The sequence below is a fragment of the Emys orbicularis genome, chromosome 1 (genome assembly GCF_028017835.1).
Source record: "Emys orbicularis isolate rEmyOrb1 chromosome 1, rEmyOrb1.hap1, whole genome shotgun sequence".
Taxonomy (NCBI): domain Eukaryota; kingdom Metazoa; phylum Chordata; order Testudines; family Emydidae; genus Emys; species Emys orbicularis.
The window spans coordinates 93797981-93821257 of NC_088683.1; the positions used below are offsets into that span (position 1 = coordinate 93797981).

A 23277-nucleotide genomic window follows, 5' to 3' on the forward strand; every position below is an offset into this window, starting at 1 on the left:
ATGCTGTTCTCACTTTCAGGTGACGTAAAAAAGAAGCAGCGGGCAACATTATCTCCTGCAAACTTGTTTGTCTGAGTGATTGGCTGAAGTAGGACTGAGTGGATTTGTAGGCTCTAAAGTTTTACATCGTTTTATTTTTGAATGCAGTTATTTTTTTGTACATAATTCTTTATTTGTAAGTTCAACTTTCATGCTAAAGAGATTGCACTACAGAACTTGTATAAGGTGAATTGAAAAATACGATTTCTTTTGTTTTTTACAATGCAAATATTTGCAATCAAAAATAAATATAAAGTGAGCACTGTACACTTTGCATTCTATGTTGTAATTGAAGTCAATATATTTGAAAATGTAGAAAACATCCAAAAAATTTAAATAAATGGTATTCTCTTATTAACAGCGCAATTAATTGTGATTAATTTTTTTAATCGCTTGACAGCCCTAATTTTAAGTAAAAAGACTGGTAAAAGATATAAAAATCTCCTGAGCTATTTAGTTCCCCCAAAACACAATCTTGTTTATAGCAGGGAGATTTCATTTCATTTCAACAATGATTGAGGCACAACCTTCACTTTGCTGCATCTTGGTATGTTCAAGAATAATTAAACAGATTTTAGAGGTGTTGGTCTGTCTTATCCTAGCCCACTCATGAGAGCTCCTTCACTTCTACCCTGCAAATTGGATTGCTTTTGTTCTATAAATAGATCACAGTTTATTACTAACAAGGGAACTTTTATCTCCATGGCATGAACCACTTGTGAATAAGTGGCTCTGTCAATTTAGAAACATCAAAGGTTAAGAAAACAACCACACCAAGATGTGCTTTTTTCAGAGTAAATGTATTGATAAAATTGGATTGTCTTTCACAGTGGCCTTTTAAACTTGACAAAAAAACAGATAAAATGCTACTATTCTAAGCCCTCCACTTCCCAACAAAAGTCTTTATTATGTATGTATTATGAAGTCGCTGTGATTTTTGTGAGACCTTATAACCTAAGCAAGGTCACAGAAATCCCAAGTGCTGCAAGAAGTGGTATTTGTTATTCAAGCTCCAAATCTAGCAAAGCGGGTAAGCATATGCTTAACTTTAAGTATATGAATATGCTTAAAATTCAGAATTTGCTTAAGTGCTTTGCTGGATTGGGTCCTCATTAGGTGTTTGGGCATCAGTAGGTAGTGCATTATTCCCTCTGACTCATTTTTGTGCCATGCCCCCAACATGCAGCAAAAGGGCACTACTTCTAGAGAAGCTGTGTTTTGGGTGAGAGATAAAACCCAGATACTGGCACTTTCTGCAAAAACTCCTGTTAACACTGTTGTCCCAGCCAAATTCTAATTTGGATGGTTGCATTCTGTCTACCTAAGTCTCTCTGCTGGTTTATTTGAAAACATAATTCTTTATTTCCTTGCCTAAAATCTGTTGTGTAGTGGCACTGGCACAAATTGACTAACACCCAGAGGTGTCTACGCTACAATGGTGGTTGAACAATCACTATGAATATAGTCTGCAAAGTACAGTAGATTCTCAGAGTTACAAACACCTTGGGAATGGAGGTTGTTTGTAACTCTGAAATGTTTGTAACTCTGAACAAAACGTTATGGTTGTTCTTTCAAAAGTTTATGACTGAACATTGACTTAATACAGCTTTGAAACTTTATTATGCAGAAGAAAAATGCTGCTTTTAACCATCTTAATGTAAAAGAAACAAACACAGAAACAGTTTCCTTACCTTTTTAAACTTTCCCTTTATTTTGTTAGTAGTTTACATTTAACACTATACTGTATTTTCTAGTCTTGTCTTTTCTTGTCTCTGCTGCTGCCTGCTTGCGTACTTCGGGTTCCAAATGAGGGGTGTGGTTGACCGGTCAGTTCGTAACTCTGATGTTCGTAACTCTGAGGTTCTACTGTACTTTAGGAGGCTTTGGAATGAAAGATACTATGAAGCATAGGTGGCGAGTTATATGGGCCCGTGGTGCGCATGCTCCACCAATATTCAAGAAGGTGGGCCCAGCTCCACCAATGTTTGGGCTTATATTTTCAGAGCTATCCCGTCCATAAGATGGACTGAGGCAACGACCCCGGGCCCTGCGCTTTGGGGAGACGTGGGGTCCAGGGTGGCCTGAGGGGTTAGTGGGGGGCCTGGTGCTGGCAGCAGCGAGTGACCTGGCCCCAGCCCGCCCCATTCTGCTCCGCTCTGCCCCACCCCGCCTCTTCCCACCCCTGCTCCGCCCATGCCCCTCCCCCACTCCATCCCTTCCCCCAAGTCCCTGCCCCGCATCTTTCTGGCTTTCGCTCCCTCCCCCGAGCGACGCAGGGAGCTGGCGGGGCAGAGCAGGGTGGGCCGGGGCTGGGACCCATTCTGGGCACCACCAAAAATTATATAAACCTGGCGCCCATGCTATGAAGATATAAAATTACTGTTTTTGAGCACTGTTGGCTGTGCTGAAGTGTTATTGCATGACCAGCTCAAGCAAGAGGGAAAGAGATATGAAGCAAAGATGAGCAGCTAGATATTTTAAATGTGGGAGACCTATCAATTTAAAAAAAAAAACAACCCACCCTAATTTAAAAACCAGCAATAATAGCAATAGAGCGGGTTCATAATTACCATTGCTAGCAGCAACGTATATAAGAAGGGGAAGCATCAGAATTGTAAGTGACTTGAATGGTCCGATTAAATGGACATTCTTGGCTACTTTATAATTTTGATGCAATTGCAAAATTGTTTGTTAACCATGCTCTCTCCATTTTACATTTGCGCATTTGTTATGTAAAATGCAACAATTCTTTTAAATGGAAACTATTACATTACACTGTATGGAATCACAGAAATTGGAGATGTGAGGTCTGGGGAAACAGAGAACTAGTCAGTGCTACAAAATAGTATTGTGGGAATTGTCTTTGCAATAGCCTTTTGTTCAGCAAGAGTTGTGGGTTTTTTTGTTTTGTTTTTGGTGGAGAGGGATGGGAACTTATTTCCTGAGAACTAAGCTTTGGATCCAAAACCAACAAATCTTAGCTCAAATTATAGTAGTAAAATGTTATATTACAGATTTATTTTGAGTATGGAGTATCTAGTCCATCTCCCTGCTGTTACCCCCTACATCGTGGCATATCAGATTTAAGTATGTCTGAATCAGACTTACAGTTGTGTGTTTAGGCTCAGTTATTTCCAATGATGGCATTCTACGTCTTCCCTCAACAGATTTCTCCATTGGCTAAACAAGTCTTAAAGTTAGAAAGCAACTCCTAATGTCTAATCTGAATCTTCTCTGCTGCAGTTCAATCTCACTTAGTATTGTTGTATGCCCTTCCTGATTAATATGACTAATTGCTCTTGTTTTCCTTGCTGAACTCTTTTGGAGGTTGTCTGTCTCTTTCTCTTTAGTTCAGCGATGAAAAGAAATTGATGAGCTTCCACCAGAATTTGCAGGACATCACAGAAGATCAGCTCAGTCTGGCATCTATCCACTATATGCGGTCCCACTACCAAGAGGCTATTGATATCTACAAACGCATACTGCTTGATAACCGGTTGGTGTCTCTTTTTCTCTTCCCCTCCATTCTCAGCCTCACTGCAGTATCTCTGACGAATTTGTGTTTTCATTCCATGTAGTTGCTTGGCTTCTGGAAACTTATTTGTGGTGGTATCGACACTTTTGTGTCTTTCCCTCTGTGAGAAGGGGACAATGCAGCCATCTCCATTTTGTCACTGGAATCAGAACTGTTACACCAATAAGGCACAAGGGGAATGTGTCCATCCCAATCCCCTATTTTTAATGTGCTTTGTTCTGTGACCCATCCTGGGACCCCCTTTCCTGTTTCTTATGAAATGCTACAGAATTACAAGCAGAGCAGAAAATGTTCTGAGTGTGTCTTACCCACAATACAAAGCATGTACCTGTCGCTTTAGTTTTGTTTTGTTTGGCTCATTGCCTGCCTGGCCCTGATTTTTAGTTACTGAACTCTCTTCCACCTCAACCTTCATAAGAAATCCTCAGTCTTGTTGTTTTTATTCAAGGGATCCTGTGTGTCCTTTTGAGCTCTGAGGATTCTTTCCATTCCCATTTATCCTGTTATTACCTCTGTCCCAGGATTCCACATTATAGCCACCAACCTCAGCCAGGAAGTGGATAAGGAACCAAACCTTTGGAGATGTTGCTGTTGAGCAGCACAAGGCATGTGTTTTCCCCCAACCACATCTTCACAGACAGTTTTTAGTGTGCTGCCTGCGTAATATTCTCTAGATGCTGCTGGCCTGGGAAGCAGGGTCCAGAGTCAAAGGAAGGCTTGGCAATGTATAAACTGCTATTCTGGAACAGGTCAATGGTCTTTTGCCTCTGCAAGTGTGTAATGCTGAATGCTTCAGAGAAAGCTGAAATACCTCCATAATACTTATATCATTGTGTAATTCTGTGCTTTGGGAGGAAATTTCAGCCTGACAGTCCCTAGGCTATGATCAGCTTATGCCCTGAAACATAAAGATCAATAACCTTTGTGAGACAAGGTGGGTGAGGTAATATCTTTTATTGGACCAGCTTTTGTTGGTGTGAGACACAAGCTTTTGAGCTTACACAGTTCTTCAGGTCAGACCAACAGAAGTCGGTCCAGTAAAAGATATTACCTTACCCACCTTGTCTTTCTGATAACTAGAACTGACACGGCTACCACAACACTGCATACGGTAACCTTTGTAACAGTTATCCTACAAATTGTTGTTACTGCAAATGTTTTTCTTATTCCTGTAAATGTCTAGTCCTTTTTGGCTTGATACCGTGCAGTAGTGAGTTTCACAGGTTAATTATATGTGACATAAAAGTAAATACTAACATTAAAGAAATCTTTTTGAAGTTTTGTATGCATACAATATACTTGGCAAAGGAAAACAGTCAAATTACCTTGTATACATTATGTGGATGAACCTTAGGGCAGGTCTACACTAACCCCCCAATTCGAACTAAGGTACGCAACTTCAGCTACGTGAATAACGTAGCTGAAGTTCGAAGTACCTTAGTTCGAACTTACCTCGGTCCACACGCGGCAGGCAGGCTCCCCCGTCGACTCCGCGGTACTCCTCTCGCCAAGCAGGAGTACCGCAGTCGACGGCGAGCACTTCCGGGTTCGACTTATCGCGTCCAGACAAGACGCGATAAGTCGAACCCAGAAGTTCGATCGCTCGCCGCCGAACTACCGGGTAAGTGTAGACCTACCCTTAGTTCATCAGTCCAAATAAAATGATTGCGTTCTCTCTTACATTCCTTCACATGGGGTTATCGCCAATTCCCAAAATAACAAGCCCCAAATTTCACAGGTCATTCTTGTATGCACGAGTGGCTTGGAAGAAACTAGCTCGTTTCACCCTCATGATGTTGGGATAATGTGTTGTAACATTGACTCAATACATGTTGAATCATGGTGTCTGTGCATGACAGAGAATGTCTTCATATGTGCAAATGTCACAATACAATTACTTCCTCCTGTGGGACAAATGCAGTTGGCATCCCTGCAGACGCAACCCTGAATAGTTTTGTGCTTGTCTGTAGGAGAAGCTGAATCCAGAAAGTCACATATAAGGCTGTTCTCAGGAACTCAATATTTGTTGTATTTGTAAAGGGTACATGGGAAGGTGAGGGAAAGTCATAACAGACTTTAATATTCCTTTTCAGCACAATTTTCTGTCAGGAGATGAATGCTTCTGTGAACACTTCCTCTTTTGCCCTTCAGGGAATACCTGGCTCTCAACGTATATGTGGCTTTATGTTACTACAAACTGGATTACTATGATGTGTCACAAGAGGTGCTGGCTGTTTACCTTCAGCAAGTTCCTGACAGCACCATAGCTCTTAACCTCAAGGCTTGTAACCACTTCCGTCTTTACAATGGCAAGGCTGCTGAGGTATCTATTGGAAAGCCCTTCTGGCTTGTCAGTCTCATATGAAGTCCCATGCAAGTTTATTTTCCCTGTTGTGTTATCTGCCTTATACTTAATCACAGTTATTGTCAAATGGCATTTTATCATGTCAGTATTCTCCCCCAAAGGATATCACCTATCCATAGTCCTCACATTGTTGGGCACTTAGGTTTTCTGTTCGCATGCTGGCCTTTCCATTTTCTCAATGCAAGTTTTGCTTTACATTTGTATGAATTATCCATTTGCAACAGTCATCACGATGAAGTGGGGGGTTGTTTGTTTTCCTCCACCAACCCAGCTTATCACAGCTGGAGTTGCCTTCTTATCAGATGTGGTGTGGATCTGCACTTGTGGGGGGTATTTTTGATAAACTTTTTATAGGTATAATATTTAATTTCAGGCAGAACTCAAGAGCCTGATGGACAATGCCTCGTCATCTTTTGAGTTTGCTAAGGAGCTCATTAAGCACAATCTGGTGAGTAATGGATTCATCTAAGCTGTGGATCTCAAACTCTGGTCTGCAGAGCTTTTCTTAATATACCACTATTGAAAACTGGGAATTAAGCAGTAGGAGGTGGGGTGTTAAGAGGTTATGTGAATCCATAATATAAACAATGGAGGCAGTCTGATCAATACTCTTCCCACTTTTATTTAATCAGTTTCATTTTCTGATGCTTTCCTTGTCTCTGTGCCACGTTCAAGACTAGAACCTGCATTCCTACCCCCACTTTATACTTTGTCTTCTGGGGCAAAGTTGTTGCATTACACCATTCTGGTCTTTTTACATTGTCATGGCTTGTTACCATGTCATGAAAAAATGTTGCTTTATCCTCAAGGATAAGTTAGGATGCTTTAAATGTCCTGTGAGCCTGTCCTTGCAAGATATTTGGGATTAGGCTTGGCAAACCAGTCAATTGACTGCCTATTATTTGATCATGATCAAATATTTGTCATATATTCCAGCAAGAATGCCCTGATATAGATGGCAGCCTATCTTTTTGATTGCATCATGGTGCCATTCTTTCTTTCTTTAGAATGTCATTTAATTGTATTTCACATTTTTTTGAGTTAAAATAACTCAGTTAAGTACTGTTTTTTTGTAATTAGGCATACATATCTATCTAAGGCTAAGCCTGTTGGAGACCATACAGTCTTACTCGTTTTGTTATCGTTCTAATAAATCAGTGGTTTAAAATATTTGACCATTTTTGATGTTGTTTGACCAATTATTTTTGGACTGGTCAAATCCCCAACCCTCCTTGAACAGCCCTGTCAAAATCAGGACTTCAATGCAAAAATCAGAATGGGTGAGGATCCTGAACAATGTTGTCTAACCATGGTACAATGTCAGTGGAATTAAAATGTCTCAAGATAATAGTCTCTATTTGCAAAGTTAATGACTAGGAACTCATGGTGGGCAGATACTGAGGCAAAGTAAAAATATTTGTGTTTGAAGTAGGAGATATACTGATCATCTGGCAACATTCTACTCCAGTGATTTTATTGCTACTCTGGTGAATGACCGGTTGTAGTAGTTTGCTTTTATTTGATGTTGGTGAGTTGCTCAGTTTGGCGTGCTCATTGGATGGAAGAAGGCAAGGACATCTGGTATGGGTTTTAACCAGGCCACAACTTTATTAGTCAAATTACATCCAAAGTTTGCATTGGAGGACACCCAGCATGGTCACTTGCACCCCATTGACCCTTTGCCAATTCTTAGGGGCCCCCTCTTCAGGGGGTGCCAGTCATCACACTAGGAAGGTCTGTGCATGTCTCCAATTGCCTTGTAGCATCCCTCCTCCTTTCTGAGGTTGAGGCGAGAGGGAGCCTCGACCCCTTTGCCTGCACCACCATCAAGTGCATTGGTGGGGTGGGTTCCCCAGGATAATGTCCTGACCCCTGGTTCTCATTTTCCCCTAGGGGTTAGACATGATGCCCTCAGGATGCCCACTATGTTACCTTTTTGTATCTGGAGCCTAAATCAGCAAGTTCCTGTACCCGGTACCTGCCACAAGGAGGTGCCTGCCTTAGCTTGGCTGCCTCAAGCCCACTACCTAGAAGTTTGGCCAACCCAATACCAAGAGCATCCAGAAACAAATTGGCACCTGTATCAGAGAGGTGCACTCCATCCTCAATAAAGCTCAGCTGCACTCTGGGCTATGTGGCCATGTCTGATAACTGAAGCACCTCTGGACCCCAGCCATGTTGATATTTTCCAGCTGGCCTTCCTTCAGGCCCTATCCACCTTTTGTGGGTATGCTGCAGTCCACCAAACCCTGCAGTCCAATATCTCTAGCGATACTGTCCCCATGCCAAGAAATATTTGCCAGCAGTCCAATATCCCACTTAGCCTTCAAAATCAGTTTGAGGCCAGGGCACGTTCTAAGGTCGTTCTCCCCTAAATGGATAATTATGATGTCCAGTGTGTCCTTTCGGTGCGCCAGCCCATGCAAGAGGGACATGAGTTGGTCCCAGGTCATGCACTGGCTGCCGTGCCAAGACAAAGTCATGTCCCGCCTGAGGCCCAGCTGCGAACTTCTCGCCCGAATTACATGCTCTCTTATAAGCCCAGTGCACAATACCATGCCCTCAATCCATATTCTCAGCTGTGTGTGTGCTGTGTGATCATTTTATGTGATCAGCATGGGGAAGGAAGCAGACATGGTTAAAACCTGTGGCACTTACAGCCCATCCCCGGTGTTGGCTTCCCCTCAGGCAGCTGCATGTAAGATTGTAGATCGCCAGCGTCCTTTAGCCTGGACTTCTAATGCGCACAGATCTAACTGGGTAGCCACTGTGTGGCCCCCATACAGAACGAGTGGGAGCCGTATTCTCTTGGTGGCAAGCTCAAGAATGACAGCCCCTTCCTAAACACTCCCACAAACTGGAATTTGGTTAGGAAGGAACATTCCCCATGCAGGAACAGGGAACCCTCACCAGGTGGCTGTTGAGTCACATATGCCTGCAATGCCTGTACCAGACATGGATCCATCTCACCAGAGTGGTGCAGAGCAACAGCCTCGCTGACCCCTCTTTGATTGTTTTTTGACCTGCGGACCTTGAGCTGTAGAGAGTCAGCTTCCCATTGTACATTCTGTAGTTTGATATCCTGCACTGAAGAGTCACCCTTCGCTGATGGGACCAGCTCACTGACCCAAAAGGCCCCAAAGAAAGGCTGCCTTGAAGAATATAGCTTCACCCCCAACCCAAATGGCAGATCTGAGGAAGAATCTTGACTAATTGTCTAAGGACCTGCAAGGTCACTGGCTCCCTAACATTGTTCTGTGTCCCAGCAGCCTAGGCCCAACCTCCAGCATCCTACAGGCCATGAATCCCTGACGGGGTCCAGATGACCTGCAGACTTGCAGCAAAAGGACACCCCAGCTAACTGGTTAGCTGTAGCCAGTGATGCAAGCCCCCACCTATATAGCAAGCCCATAAACTGCCAAATTTGTGGTTCTAGTATAGACCAGGCCCTGGGAAGACCCACAACCTCCTTGAATGCCTGAAACTCCTCAAACACTGTCATGTAAGCCAAAAAGGTGCACAGTGCAAGATTCCGTAGGGCTGCCAGCATTAGGTTGGGCACCGCCATGGCCTCCAGTGCTAGTGTTCAGAATTGGTCAACATGCAATCAAGAAAGAGTGTCCGCTATATCATTGTTAAGCCCAGGTATGTGCTTGGCAGTGAAATAAGTACAGCATACAAGGCAATGGAGAATGAAAGACCTCATCAATTCATTACCCTGGCCGATTTAGTGGACTGAGAGTTCACCACATGAACAGCCGCTAGATTGTTGCACCAAAACCTGATCCTCTTGTCCTTGAACTCCCCATCCCAGATGGTGACTGCCACCAAAATTGGGAAGAACACCAGGAATGTGACTGATGTCTTTCAAAATTCCAGACTCCCTCCACTCCTGGGGCCACTCACGGGCACACCAATGCTCCCTGAAATAGAAACCAAAACCTATCCCTCCCACTGCAGAGGATGTGAGGGAGATTTCCATACCATTTGACAGATATGAGGCACTGTCCCAGACTGAGGTATCAATAGAGGAGGTTTTGGAACAAACTGATAAATTAAACAGTAACAAGTCACCAGGACCAGATGGTATTCACCCAGGAGTTCTGAAGAAACTCAAATATGAAATTGCAGATCTACTAACTGTGGTACCCTGAAAATCCTGTTGGAGCTGGAAATTTCTCAGGGCCTGTCCTTTCCCATCGTAGGAGCCACCAAAGCACACCCCTTGCTAGACTTGGGGCCCTCTTCTTTTTGTTCAGTAAGCTGCACTGTGATTGACAAACTTATCCAAATGTAGGTTGCCAACCCTCCAATATTGTCCTGGAGTTTCCAGGAATTAAAGATTAATCTTTAATTAAAGATTATGTCATGTGATGAAACCTCCAGGAATACGTCCAACTAAAATTGGCAACCCTATTGAAATGGCACATTGGCTGAACCACAAACCAAGTCACAACAAGCTTATCCATAATTTTTTTCTAACATATTATGCATTCAAGAGTTAAAGCTGTTTTCTGATTTCAGTGGTGGAATTATGTTTTGATCCTTTTACCAATGATTCAGCAGGTGATAAGCTTCCTTCCCAAGTCACACCTGAACCAATGTCCCATATGGTGTTGTGGGAGGAGGGAATTGTCGTGTGAAACTGAAGACCTGACTATTTTTGGTCATTTAAAGATCACGTGACACTTTTCACATGTCTAGGATTATTAGCCCTAATATTTTGGTATAATTATAATTAAAGTGAATTGTAATTTTCCATCTATATTCCCCTTGCAGTATCAGTTTAGTTCATATTCTGCCTAACTTGTTCGACACTGTTATGTGTTGTTGCGTTGAACTGTTGAATAGCTGATGTGTTCTGCTCCAGGAATAATTACTATTTACTGATGGGTTAAGTATTTTTGTAAAATGTGAGATGTTTATAATTATTAATAAACTAGGGGTCCAGCTAATGCTGAATCCATTGACTATAACAGGTCATTACTGTGGAAATTTCAAGGATGATTATGAGATCACAGACTGGAACACTCTATAGGACTAACAAGATGGGTGCTTTCTTTTCTGCAGGTTGTATTCCGAGGTGGGGAAGGGGCTCTGCAGGTTCTGCCACCCCTGGTTGATGTTATTCCTGAAGCCAGATTGAACCTGGTGATTTACTATCTCCGGCAAGGTAATGAAATCTCCCTCTGTCTCTCTCTTAGATGCAGGGATTAAAAACTTTTCTTTTTCTGTGACATCTGTTCATCATCTCACAACTAGCCTTCTTCAAATGGGCCACAGCATTCTTTGCACTATTTCATCTGTGGTAAATAAGCTAATGTCTTACATACTTTCTTGACTTCTGAAGGAAGTCCATTTGCAAAGGGCTGAACAAATCCACTTCAGCAGAAGATCAGAGACTTTTTTTTACACTAGTGAAACACTTCCCCTTAAGCCTGCTAAAATGCTAAAAATGTACACAGGATTGCCACCCAGGCAATGCAAATTATTTCTGTAAATGTGGCACAAACAGGCTGTAAAAAAAAACCAGTTTCTTCTCTTCTGGGGACCAGAAACAAGGCTGCAGTCTGCGAACAAGACAATCCATTCTACACACATTTGCCAACTGTTGAAAAATGTAGGTAGATTCCCGGGACAGCAAGAGTTTCTTGTGTTTCCAAGTCATTTCTGTCTTTGCTTTGGGTTCCTTTTGTATTTTTTATTGGTTACAATGCCTCCCTCTCCCCTGATGCTCATCACCACTGTATTTCTCCATTGAGAAGTGGATTGATTGATGATTTGGTGTTAACTGCAGGAACCTGTGTAATGGGATATGTTGATCACTTTTCCACTCATTGACTTCCTTATTCATGGTATTTCATCATCTCTGCATGACTAGTTATTTAGAGCAGTGTACTTAAAAGCAGTAGATGTTATCTCCTTTGTCTTTATGGTTTAGTCCCACACATTCTGTTTTATTGTCTTTCAAAGGAGGTTGCAGTAATGTTGACTATTTCAGCTAGTAACCTTTACCACTTTGTCACCTAGTTGTCTAGAGTTGGGGCTGGTCTACAATGAAAAGTTATATCCGCATAGCTGTCTCTCGGGTGTAAAAAAAATCTACCCCCCATAGCAATGTAGTTAAGCCAACCTAACTCTAGTGTAGGCAGTGCTAAGGCAATGGAAGAATTCTTCCATCAACCTAGCTACAACCTCTTGGGGAAGTGAATTAATTACAGGGATGGCGAACCCATCCTCTTGCTGTAGTAAGTGTCCTACACTGAAGCGCTACAGGTGCCATAGCCTTGGTCAGGTTGGTTCTTTTTAGATGAAAGAAATAAAACTGTGATAACCCCACAAAACTCAAAATAATCAAAAAAACTTTAGACTTCTGACCTAAGGAGCAGAAATAAACCACACCGTAAACCTTACATACCAATAAGTGCATCAAGGCATTTGAGTGGCTATAAAAGTATTAAAAGAAAAAGCTCTATGGGCCTTCTGTAGCTTAATTATATTGATTCTGAAGCTTGATGTGCTGATTTTTAGCAACATATTTATGCCATGCCAATAAGATTATTGAAATTTAATCCCTTTGTCAGAGGACATGTCTCAAATGAGTTTTCTGCTTGCTATTCACGTGCATCCTAGACTGTCTCTGTATCTGCTATGGCAAAGTACCTTCTTCTCCTCAGCAGGCTCAAGTCCTTTTTAGCCTTGGAGACACAGGCTTGGGCAAAGCAAATCCTCGTAGGTGGCACAGGGTCTGGCTATTCCTTCCCTCAGTCAGTCCCTTGTGTTGTTTTTCTTCCCTTCTAGGGACAGAGTGCAGCCTTCCTTGCTGGAAGGGTTCAGAGCCTTGCTGCACCTAGCTTACTGGCAGCTTCCCTGCTTCTCTCACTCTCTCCCACCCCCCTTCCACACCGGGGAGGGTTTAAAAAGGTCTCAAACAGTTGGAGCCAGCTGAACCTAATTGGTTCCCTGGTCAGGGCCGGCTCTAGGCACCAGCAAAACAAGCTGGTGCTTGGGGCGGCACATTTTTAGGGGCGGCATGGCCGGCGCCAGAATGCCGCCCCTAAAAATGTGCCCCGGCCGCCCTAACTCACCTTCGCTGCTGCTGCCGCTCGCGCGCCGCTACTCGCCCTCCCTCCCAGGCTCTCAAGCCTGGGAGGGAGGGGAAGCAGCGGCGCGCGAATCAGCTGTTTCGCGCGCCGCGGCCGCTCGGGGTCTCCCCCTCCCTCCCAGGCTCTCAAACCTGGGAGGGAGGGGGAGATACCGAGCGGCCGCGGCGCGCAAAATAGCCGTTTCGCGCACCGCTGCTCCCCCTCCCTCCCAGGCTTGAGAGCCTGGGAGGGAGGGGGAGAAGCGGCGCCCGTGCCGCGGCCACTCGGAGTCTCCCCCTCCCTCCCTCCCTCCCAGGCTCTCAAACCTGGGAGGGAGGGGGAGATCCCGAGCGGCCGCGGCGCGCAAAACAGCCGTTTCGCGCGCCGCGGCCACTCGGAGTCTCCCCCTCCCTCCCAGGTTTGAGAGCCTGGGAGGGAGGGGGAGACTCCGAGTGGCCGCGGCACGGGCGCCGCTTCTCCCCCTCCCTCCCAGGTTTGAGAGCCTGGGGGGAGGAGGCAGGGAAGGGGCGGAGTTGAGGCGGGGCCGGGGGTGGGGTAATTAAAAAACGGGGCGGGGGGGGGGGCGGCCAAAATTGTTTTTGCTTTGGGCGGCAAAAATCCTAGAGCCGGCCCTGTCCCTGGTAACCCCTTTTCCAGCTGAACCTTATTTCCCCATGGTTATCTCTCCTCCGTGGTTTGGGAGAGGCTTTTTAACCCCCTGGGACTAATTACTACCCCCCCCCTTTTGTAGCCATTTGTCCTGGATTTGCCACACTGCACATCCAGTTGGTACTCAGCTTCATTACTTGAGCTGTCACAAATTTTAGTACATAGATGTGCTCTCTTTTCCTATTGCCATAAATGGATATAGCTCACTTATGGCACATACTGTACAGAACCTCATTAATATCATTTTGCTAATCCACAAGCCCTTTAATTCTCACAAAAATGGCAATTTCACCTGATTTCTCATCAAAGATTTAATACCAGAGATCTGCAGTAAGATTAAGTCATATTAAGACTTCATTACTTTTACAAATTGTACTAAAATGCATGTACTAGTGAACCAATAATACTTGGTATTTAAGAGCAAAGTATTTAAAAAAAATTATTGGCCTCATATGTACCTAGGTACCTCATGAGTATGTGAGGTTTGATTTATTTTGTAGTGTTTTGAAGATGTAAATGGTGTATAAGTATTATACAATGAAGTATCATTAAAGTTAAACTGTACTTGTCAAAATACATGAACAAAATATGCTATTCTATAGTACCTTCGTTTAAAAAAAAAAAATTTGCTTAATTATCAACACCTGGTAATTTGCAATGGATTTCCTGTTTATTAGTGTGAATTAACTTTGCTGGGTAATTGTGTGACAGAAAAGCCCCGCGCTAATATATACAAGTGAAGGGGATGGAGTTAAGATGTTCTAAGACTGGATCCTTTTTTTTTTTTTTAGAATGTACTTGTTTTAGTATATAACTTTTTTGTGTGAGTAAAATTCTTTAACTTTTGCACTAACAGTGCTTTTTACATGGGAGAATTAGGGTCAGATACACTAATTTGCCAAATGTTGAGGTATTAATAATGAAACCGTAAAGTCTGTATTCAGAAGCAGCTAACCCAGTCTTGCCCTGAGGGAGGAATAAACATGTTAGGGGAGACAGGAGTATGAAGGATTTATTATCTTGACCTTGCACTATTGAGAACTCATCCACTGGACTATGAACAACGGGCCAAGTGATCTCTGTACTAGGGAAAATGTAGTAATAAATAAGCTATTACTCAAACCATGTGTTATACAGGCTCAAGAAAGCCACCACCAGCAAGGTATACATTTACACAGATTTATAGTCCCCTTACTCCTCCCCTTCAAATGCTTTATCTATCTGTGACTGGGTAAAGGAATGTTGTGGAGGATGAGTGGTCTGTCTGAATACAATTCACTGTGGTTTGTCATGCATGTAACTTTTGGTATTTCAGATGATGTGCAGGAGGCTTATAACCTGATTAAGGACCTGGAACCTACAACTCCACAGGTAATTTGAGACTTATGGCATGGTTACTTAAAGAAAGAGTTTGTAAGTTGGGGTAGAATCTGCCATGTCCAAGCCAGTACCCTGACGATTCATCCCCTTTAACACCCTGCATTCATCCTTCCACCACCTTTCACCAGTGCTAAAGCTTTGTATGTGTGAAATATATACATGCATGTATTATTTTATTTATCATGTTTATTATGGTAGTGTGTAGGAGCCAGTGGAAAACAGGGCCCCATTTTGCAAATGTAAATGCACTGTACAAATGTAGAATAAGAGACAATCCCTAACCTGAAGAGCTTACAGTCTAAATAGACAAGACAGACGCAGGGTATAGGAAAGGGATAGAATGCAAAAACAGAGTGAACAATGCGGCGGTGGCAAATGTAATGTTAGTTTTGCGATTTTGTTATTTAAATCCTTTCAATTGGGTTATGTTAAGTGTATTAGCTAGACAGGAAGAGTGATGGTGGGAGGTGTTGGAGGAACAGCCAATCAGCACAGGAGAAGGAATGTTCGGAGTGAAAACTGCCGTGTCCTTGGCTCCTGCTTGAACTGCTCTCTGCAGCTCCTGGACTGACTTATGTCTCTTGCTGACTCTTCCCTGCAGTTTTTTTCTCAAAGATCACATGGCTGGGGAGGAGAGGGAAGACTTTATGGGTCCTTGTGAAGGGATGGGGTTGTCCTCTGCATAGGTCTGGGTCTGGGAGGTGCTAGGGGGAAGAGGTGGTCCCAGCTGGGCCTCATTTCAACACCTCATCCCAGTTCAACACTACCTATTTGAACTGCTTTCTGCAGCTGCTGGGCCAGCTTCAGTCTCTTGCTCCTCCCTGCATTTTCTTTCTCAAAGCCCACATATTATAGAAACACATGCACTGTATAAATACAGTGGATCTGAACAAGAGAAAATGTCTAAAATAGACACTGAGGAAGACATACTCTGGAAGATTATATGATACAGTGACCAAAACTCCTGAGACCTGTGTACCCTAGAACTTCCACCATTGCTGATGGTGGAGTAGCACCAGCAATGAATTATGAGTCCTAGTTTTAGCAGCATTGGAGCAGCTACTGATGGCTTTGCCACTCAAATTATGCAAGTCATCCCAAACTCATGCTGATAAAAACTTTTGTCCACTCCACTTGTTCATGTGTTAGCTGTTTGTGTTCATGTATTCTGTATCTATTTATTGGTAATGGAGGTGTGCTGTAAATGTTACATGAACATGAGATGAGAGTGGCAAAACTACAGGCAAATTATGCAGATCATCCTAGATGAGTACCAATACATCTTTTATACCACACCACAGCCATTGTGAATTGTGCATATGCCATATATGTTACAGAAAAAATGTTTTACAAAGTTTTAAAATGTTTATTGGTACTGTTTTATTATCTCTCTCTGCCTGTAAAGCCAGGCTCCTGTAGTTATCATGAGTCCCACTGTGCAGGCTTTTTAAGAGAGAGAAATTATAATGAATAAATGTTAGAAAGATTTAATATTACCTAAAAGAGCTTTTTCAAAAATAATGTAATTTTTAACATCTGACATTTTAGGATCTTCCATGGCTCGAATCAAATGCTGGTTCCCACTGGCAAAATGGAAATCTTTCTATAGCAATGGAATAAATTCCTTTATTTAGCCCTGCAGAGACCTTCTACAACTGTAAATCTGTCACTGGTTCTAGATTGAATGTTATCAAGTCCTGCTCCTCAGTGTTTGTCAGGAAATTTATATTTCAGGGAAAAGAGGAAACATTTCTCTGGTAGGCTTTTTTGAAAAGGTGACTGGAGCTCTTTGGGTTAAGAATGATAGATCCATCTCCACATGAAGGACTTCTTCTATGTGTGTGTCTGATTTATAAATACATTCCTCACATACATGCTGGTACTCGCCACAAGGCTGATAATATACAGTATGTTAATACGCATAAGAAGGGCCAGATTGGGTCATACCAATGGTTCATCTAGCCCAGTGTCCTGGCTTCCAAGAGTGGCCGGTGCCAGATGCTTCAGAGAGAATGAACAGAATCGGGCAACTGAGTGATCCATCCCCTGTTGTCCAGTCCCAGCTTCTTGCAGTAAGAGGCTTAAGACACTCAGCACATGGGGTCATAGGCGCCGACTCTGTGGGTGCTCTGGGGTTGGAGCACCGACGGGGAAAAATTGGTGGGTGCTCAGCACCCACCAGCAGCCACCCGCCCAGCTCACCTCTGCCTCTGCTCCACCTCCTCCCCGAGCGTGCCGCAGGGAAGAGCCGGGGTGGGGATTTGGGGAAGGGGTCCAATAGGGGCAGGGAGGGGGCAGAGTTGGGGCGGGGACTTTGGGGAAGGGGTTGGAATGGGGGTGGGGAAAGGGTGGAGTCGGGGTGGGGCCAGAGGCGGGGTGGGGGTACGAGCACCCACTGGCGCCGGGGAAAATTGGTGCCTATGCATGGGGTTGTATCCCTGGCCATCTTGGCTAAAAGCCAATCCGAGTGGTTCTCAACCAGAGGTCTGGGGCCTCCTGGGGGGCCACAAGTAGGTTTCAGATGGTCTGCCAAAATAAACCAAAGAGCAGGGCCGACGTTAGACTCACTGGGACTCAGATCAAAAAGCCAAAGCCCAAGCTGCATGGCGCTGAAGCCAAAGCCTTAGCTTTGCGAGGCCCTCTGTGGTGCGGAGCCACAGGCAGTTGCCCTGCTTGCTACCCCTAATACCAACCAGCCCTGGCTTTTAATCTACTGGATATGCAGAAAATCAGTTGTTCTGGCTGAATGCAGACAGATAAGTTGCATTCTGGCTGAATGGTCCAGTGACCTGTGTAAAATGTAGTGAGTTTCTCAGTCCAGCTCCTCTTATTTATTATTGGTAACATGCCATTGTTGTGCTAATGGACAAGTTCCACCAAAAACCATAATCACAGTTGGCATTAATTGTCCCCCTCTTTGCCATCTCAGCAGAGGGGTTCAAGAACTGCAGAGGCTTCAGAGGTGCCTCTCTCCAGGGCAGTGTGGAGGAACTATATATACATATGTGGGAAAACTTGCAATGCTTCTGCCTTTGCTGTACCTGACTTACAGGCAGAGGACTTCAGCCTCCAGCACTGTCAATTTAATACCTTTTACCAGCACCAGATTTAATTTTTCATGCTGGTTGAAAGATATCAGTCTGTTTGACAGCCCTGGGGACTCAAGTTCTCTTTATTCACAGGGTAGATGTAATACTGGCAGAGGCAATGCAAACTTCCATACCCTGAGGCAGAGACACATATCCTCCTCCCTGGAGTGACCACTTATACACCTGAAAGGGGAGTTCAGTCTACTTGGGCCCCTCTGCTGCGACTGATAACAGCAGGACAATTCCTGGCAATTTTGATGGTGTTTTTATAATGTTGCTGTCTCTACACAGGACCTTGATTCAGAACCCTAGCTCATTTCACTTAAACAACTGGCTCACATGCAGGATTGATTTTTTTTTTTTTGGTTATTATTTATTACACGCTGCTGGAGTGCAGTCATATCTGACTACTAATAAAATGAAGTTTGAATAGAGTTGGCATGGGCAGGAACAAAATAATTTCTAAGTTGCCTGCAGTTGTTTTGTATGTCTTCTGAATTCTTTAACTTGTCTTCTCTGATCCTCTTGTTTGTTGCAGGAGTACATACTCAAGGGAGTGGTGAATGCAGCCCTTGGACAGGAAATGGGCTCAGTGAGTAAAACCCCTCTGGTGCTCCAGCATTTACATCAGTACTAGGGGAGAAAGAAATGTGGTATCTGGAATGCAGCTAATGGGAAAGAGGTGGTACTTTCACACTCAAATCCCATGCTTTCTGAGTCCCTTCATTTCTTCTGTCTCCATAATTCACAGTCCAAAGTGAGTGAATTGTGAGTTTCTGTTACTAGCTCTGAGACTCATTCAAACTGAACTGAGCCTCTCTATCCTGCTTACAAAAGCCTTGCTTCCTTTTTAAATGATTCTGTGTATATGGGTCCATGCAATAAGATTCCTTCCTTCCTTGTTTATTGTACCTCTGTCCCCATCTTTCCCCTCACCCCACAATATGTGTATTCACCCTACTCACCCCCCTTGGAGCATGCGTTCATTCTGTCCCATGGCACCACTCCATGCTCTGGATCTCATGTCATTTGTTTCTCTCCAAGAGGGATCATCTGAAAATTGCTCAACAGTTCTTCCAGCTTGTGGGAGGATCAGCCAGTGAATGTGGTACGTTTGAAATTTTCTTTCTCCATTATGTAAATGCTCTTCTACTGATACTACAGTATATACCAGGGGTTCTCAACCTTTTTCTTTCTGCAGCCCACCTAAACATGCTATAAAAACTCCACAGCCCACATGTGCCACAACTGTTTTTCTGCATGTACAAGCCAGGCTGTCATTAAGGGGTAGCCAGCAGGACAACTGTCCAGGGCCCCAACCCACAGGGGGCCCCACGAAGCTAAGCTGCTCAGGCTTCACCTTGAGGCCCAGTTGTCAGGGCTGGGCTGGTGGGGCTTTGGCTTTCTGCCCTGGGCCCCAGTGAGTCTAATGCTGGCCCTGCTTGGTGGACCTCCTGATACCTGCTTGTGGCCCCCAGGGGGCCTTGGACCCCTGGTTGAGAACTGCTGGTATATACTGTCTTATAATAGTGCCTATGCAATTGCTGACTCTCAGCATGTCTAGTGCCAGGCATTGTGTTGCTGTAGTTATGCTGGTAACAGCATAATGTTTCCACATAGTACATCTGCTGTCATACGAAACTGAAGATATGCTCTGACACACATGTGCACACAATTTTCAGCATCTTATAGACACCTACATTGTTCCAGTTAGAGCAATGGGTTTGTAATAAAACAGGATCTCTATCAATGTAAAATGGTACTTCTATCATAAACAGTCATATTAACAGCAGCATTTGGGCTGGAGATGGGCCCAGTGATATACCAAATACACAGTACAGTAAAAGCTGTTTTATCCGGCACTTGGCTAACCGGAAAGCTCTATAAACTGGCATTTCTGATCTTCATTAAAATTCTGGTTTATAGTCCAGTTGCCGTGGGGCCGGCAGGGGGTTGGGGTGCTGGAGGGAATGTGGGTTCTGGGAGGGAGTTTCAGTGCGGGAGAGGGCTCAGGACAGCAAGTTGGGGCACGGAAGGAGGTGCAGGGTGCCAGATCTGGGGGGTGCTCACCTTGGACGGCTCCCCGCAAGCGGCAACCTGTCCCAGCTGCTCCTAGGCAGAGGCTTGGCAGGCGGCTCTGCGCGCTGCCTCCACCCACAGGCACCACCCCCGCAGCTCCCAATGGCTGCGGTTCCCAGCCAATGGGAGCTGCGGAGCTAGCGCTCAGAGCAGGGCAGAGCTGCCTGCCGTGCCTAGTAGTAGCTGGGACAGGTCGCCGCTTGCGGGGAGTCGCCCAAGGTGAGCACCCCCTGGATCTGACACCCCGCACTCCCTCCCGCACATCCCAACCCCCAGCCACACACCCCCTCCCGCACCCAAACTCCTCCCTCTTAGTTAACTGGCATTTTTTACTTAGCGGCAACCCCCATTCTCCCAACATGCCAGATAAAACAGCTTTTACTGTATTATCTTCAAGTAGCATATTTTTGTCTAAATTAGAGTGTAAGCTCCTTGAGGCAGAGACAGTGTTTTATATGTTCAGGGCAGCACATGCTAATAGCATAATAAAGAGGAACAATAAGAACTCTCAGTGCAATGTTCTAAAATGTGCTATACTTATATATATTATAACACACCAGCCATTCTATTGCCTGCTTAAGGTCATTCTGTTGACCTCGGACTTTGCATTTGCTTCCCTAGATTTAGGATGGGGATTATAGTTTTACTGCCTTTGTATGAGAGCCTTTGCTAACATAGTTGGCCTAGAAGTCAAAATCTAGCACTTCCTTCTATTGCCAGTCCTTGGTGGTCTCCCAGGAGTAAAGAGCTAGTACCACTAGATTGTCTGTCTGTTTAAAGTCTTATACAGTGCCCTGGATCAGCATATCTAACTGTTACACAAAACTAGAAAGGAATGATGGTTTGTGTTTCGTAAAGTAAAGAAAATCCTGCGTTAGTGTTGGCGGGGGGGGGGGGGGGGGTTGGAAGGGGGCCAGATAAGTGATTGATAGCACCTTCACAAGCCTGTTAACTTACTGGGAATTTTCAAAGATCAATGGACAAACAGAAAAAGCAGAGCACTTTTTTTCTCTGCTGTGATTCTGGTCTTTCTACATCTCTCACTCTCTACAGAGATCCCAGGATCATACATGGAGATGGAAAATGTTTAAAAAACTGTTGAGAACAGGGTAGTTTATGAGAACTATGTCACACATTCAGCAAAGTCTTACAGAGGTCAGCGGTTAGATCTCTGTTGTTTCTGGTTAGATTACTGACTTAGAAAATTAAAAAGCACACAGTGAGCAGAGTTAGGGTATGAGTCCTTCCGTTCAGGAGCTGTGTAAGTCTAGACTTTTAATTATTGTGTGGTTTCAGAAAAACCCAAGAAGCATCCATTATATAGCAACCATTATCTACCTTTCTTCCGCAATAAAACCTGCCCAAAATCAACAGCTGTACACTGTATTTCGGCTAGGAAAAAAGATGGCTAAAACTATTGGTCACCAATGTCTCATAAACTGGAATTGACATTGCAAATGAGGGCACTAGACCGGGGTGGCCAACCTGTGGCTCTGGAGCCACATGCGGCTCTTCAGAATTAATATGCGGCTCCTTGTATAGGCACCGACTCCAGGGCTGGAGCTACAGGTGCCAGCTTTCCAATGTGCCGGGAGTGCTCACTTCTTAACCCCTGGCTCTGCCACGGGCCCTGCCCCCAGGGACTCCATCCCTTCCCGCCCCCTTCCCTGAGCCTGCAGTGCCCTCGCTTCTACCCCCCCGTCTCCCCAGAGCCTCCTGCACACCACGAAACAGCTGATCGAGAGATGCGGGGATGGGGGGGGAAGGCACTGATCGGCGGGGCTGCCGGTGGGTGGGAGGCACTGGGAGCGGGGTGGGGGAGCTGATGGGGGGTGTGTGCTGCTGACGTATTACTGTGGCTCTTTGGCAATGTACATTGTCAAATTCTGGCTCCTTCTCAGGCTCAGGTTGGCCACCCCTCACTAGAGGTTGCTTTTTTGTTTTTGTTTTTTACTGTCCCCTATACTCCTGGCAGTTAATGCCAGTGCTCTGAGTGATCTTTCCCAATAGCTCACCTTTCTTTAGCCTCATGCTAGAAAAAGAAATAAGGATCAGATTCCTTGGCGAGAGTAAAAGAAGAACTGAATGGGGGAAACGCAGTGAATTATCACATTTTTAACACTTTCACTTAATAAATGGTATATAATTTCTGTGGCTGAGCATAACTCTTAGTGAGTATCCAGTTCTCATTAGACAAACTTAATTCTTAATATGAGTGGATCCTGTAGCCCACTCAAGTGGCTGCTGCTGGCACACCTATAGCCGGTAGCTCTACCTCCTAGAACACAAGGATTGCACACGATGCCAAAATAATGGGGAGTAAGCACCCCCTCTTCATCTTCAGTAGTTTTAAGACCAAATCTGGCATTTGGTAAAGGAAAAACATCAAATCACTGGGAGGGAAAACTCCTTTCTGGACTTCATATTACCTCCTTTTGGCTCACTTTAAGTTACACAAAGTATGGAGCTTCTCAAAATGAGGTTTTTTTCCTCTTTCTGTGTGAATCACTTGGGATGGATTAGGTCTTTAAAATCCCAACTTTCCTATTTTACTTCCATTTCATTATTCAAAATGGAACAGAGCTAAGGCAAAGTCACCCATTCACTTCTTGCCATAACAAGTAGTATCCATGGTAAACCAGGGTTGGTGATAGTGGCACCAATCCATGACTATTTTGTGTTCTTTTTATTATCTTTTTAATACCATATTTTATATAGTCATCATCCCAAAGCATTCTATGAACAATAGTTATTCAGGAAATATTTCATCCAACACTGGTACTGTACCAGCACAATACTGGTCAGATATTTAACAAAGCACAGTAATGCTACTTATACCTAAGAACACGGAGTGAAGAATAATATTCTGTTAAAGTGAAATCATAGATAATTGCATTTTGCCTACATAAAATTATCCTCTAACAGGGAATTTGGGCAGAACACTGGAGCAAACAGACTTTCATAGTGTGCCGTTGAATTTTTGTACGACCACAGTTAGTCAGGGACTCAGCTTGTCTTTTCCCAAGATAGCGCTTA

The 23277-nt window shown here is 44.2% G+C and overlaps 1 protein-coding gene across 1 annotated transcript in view; it reads left to right on the plus strand.

Moving 5' to 3' along the window:
• Positions 1–23277, plus strand: part of LOC135887443 (intraflagellar transport protein 56) — an 87467-nt gene that overhangs the window by 36911 nt on the left and 27279 nt on the right. Inside the window, exons 6-12 of the mRNA XM_065415203.1 lie at positions 3390–3535; positions 5726–5897; positions 6313–6387; positions 11010–11112; positions 15009–15064; positions 18701–18754; positions 19207–19270. Of these exons, the coding sequence (XP_065271275.1) occupies positions 3390–3535; positions 5726–5897; positions 6313–6387; positions 11010–11112; positions 15009–15064; positions 18701–18754; positions 19207–19270 (670 nt within the window). The remainder of the gene's footprint in view (positions 1–3389; positions 3536–5725; positions 5898–6312; positions 6388–11009; positions 11113–15008; positions 15065–18700; positions 18755–19206; positions 19271–23277) is intronic.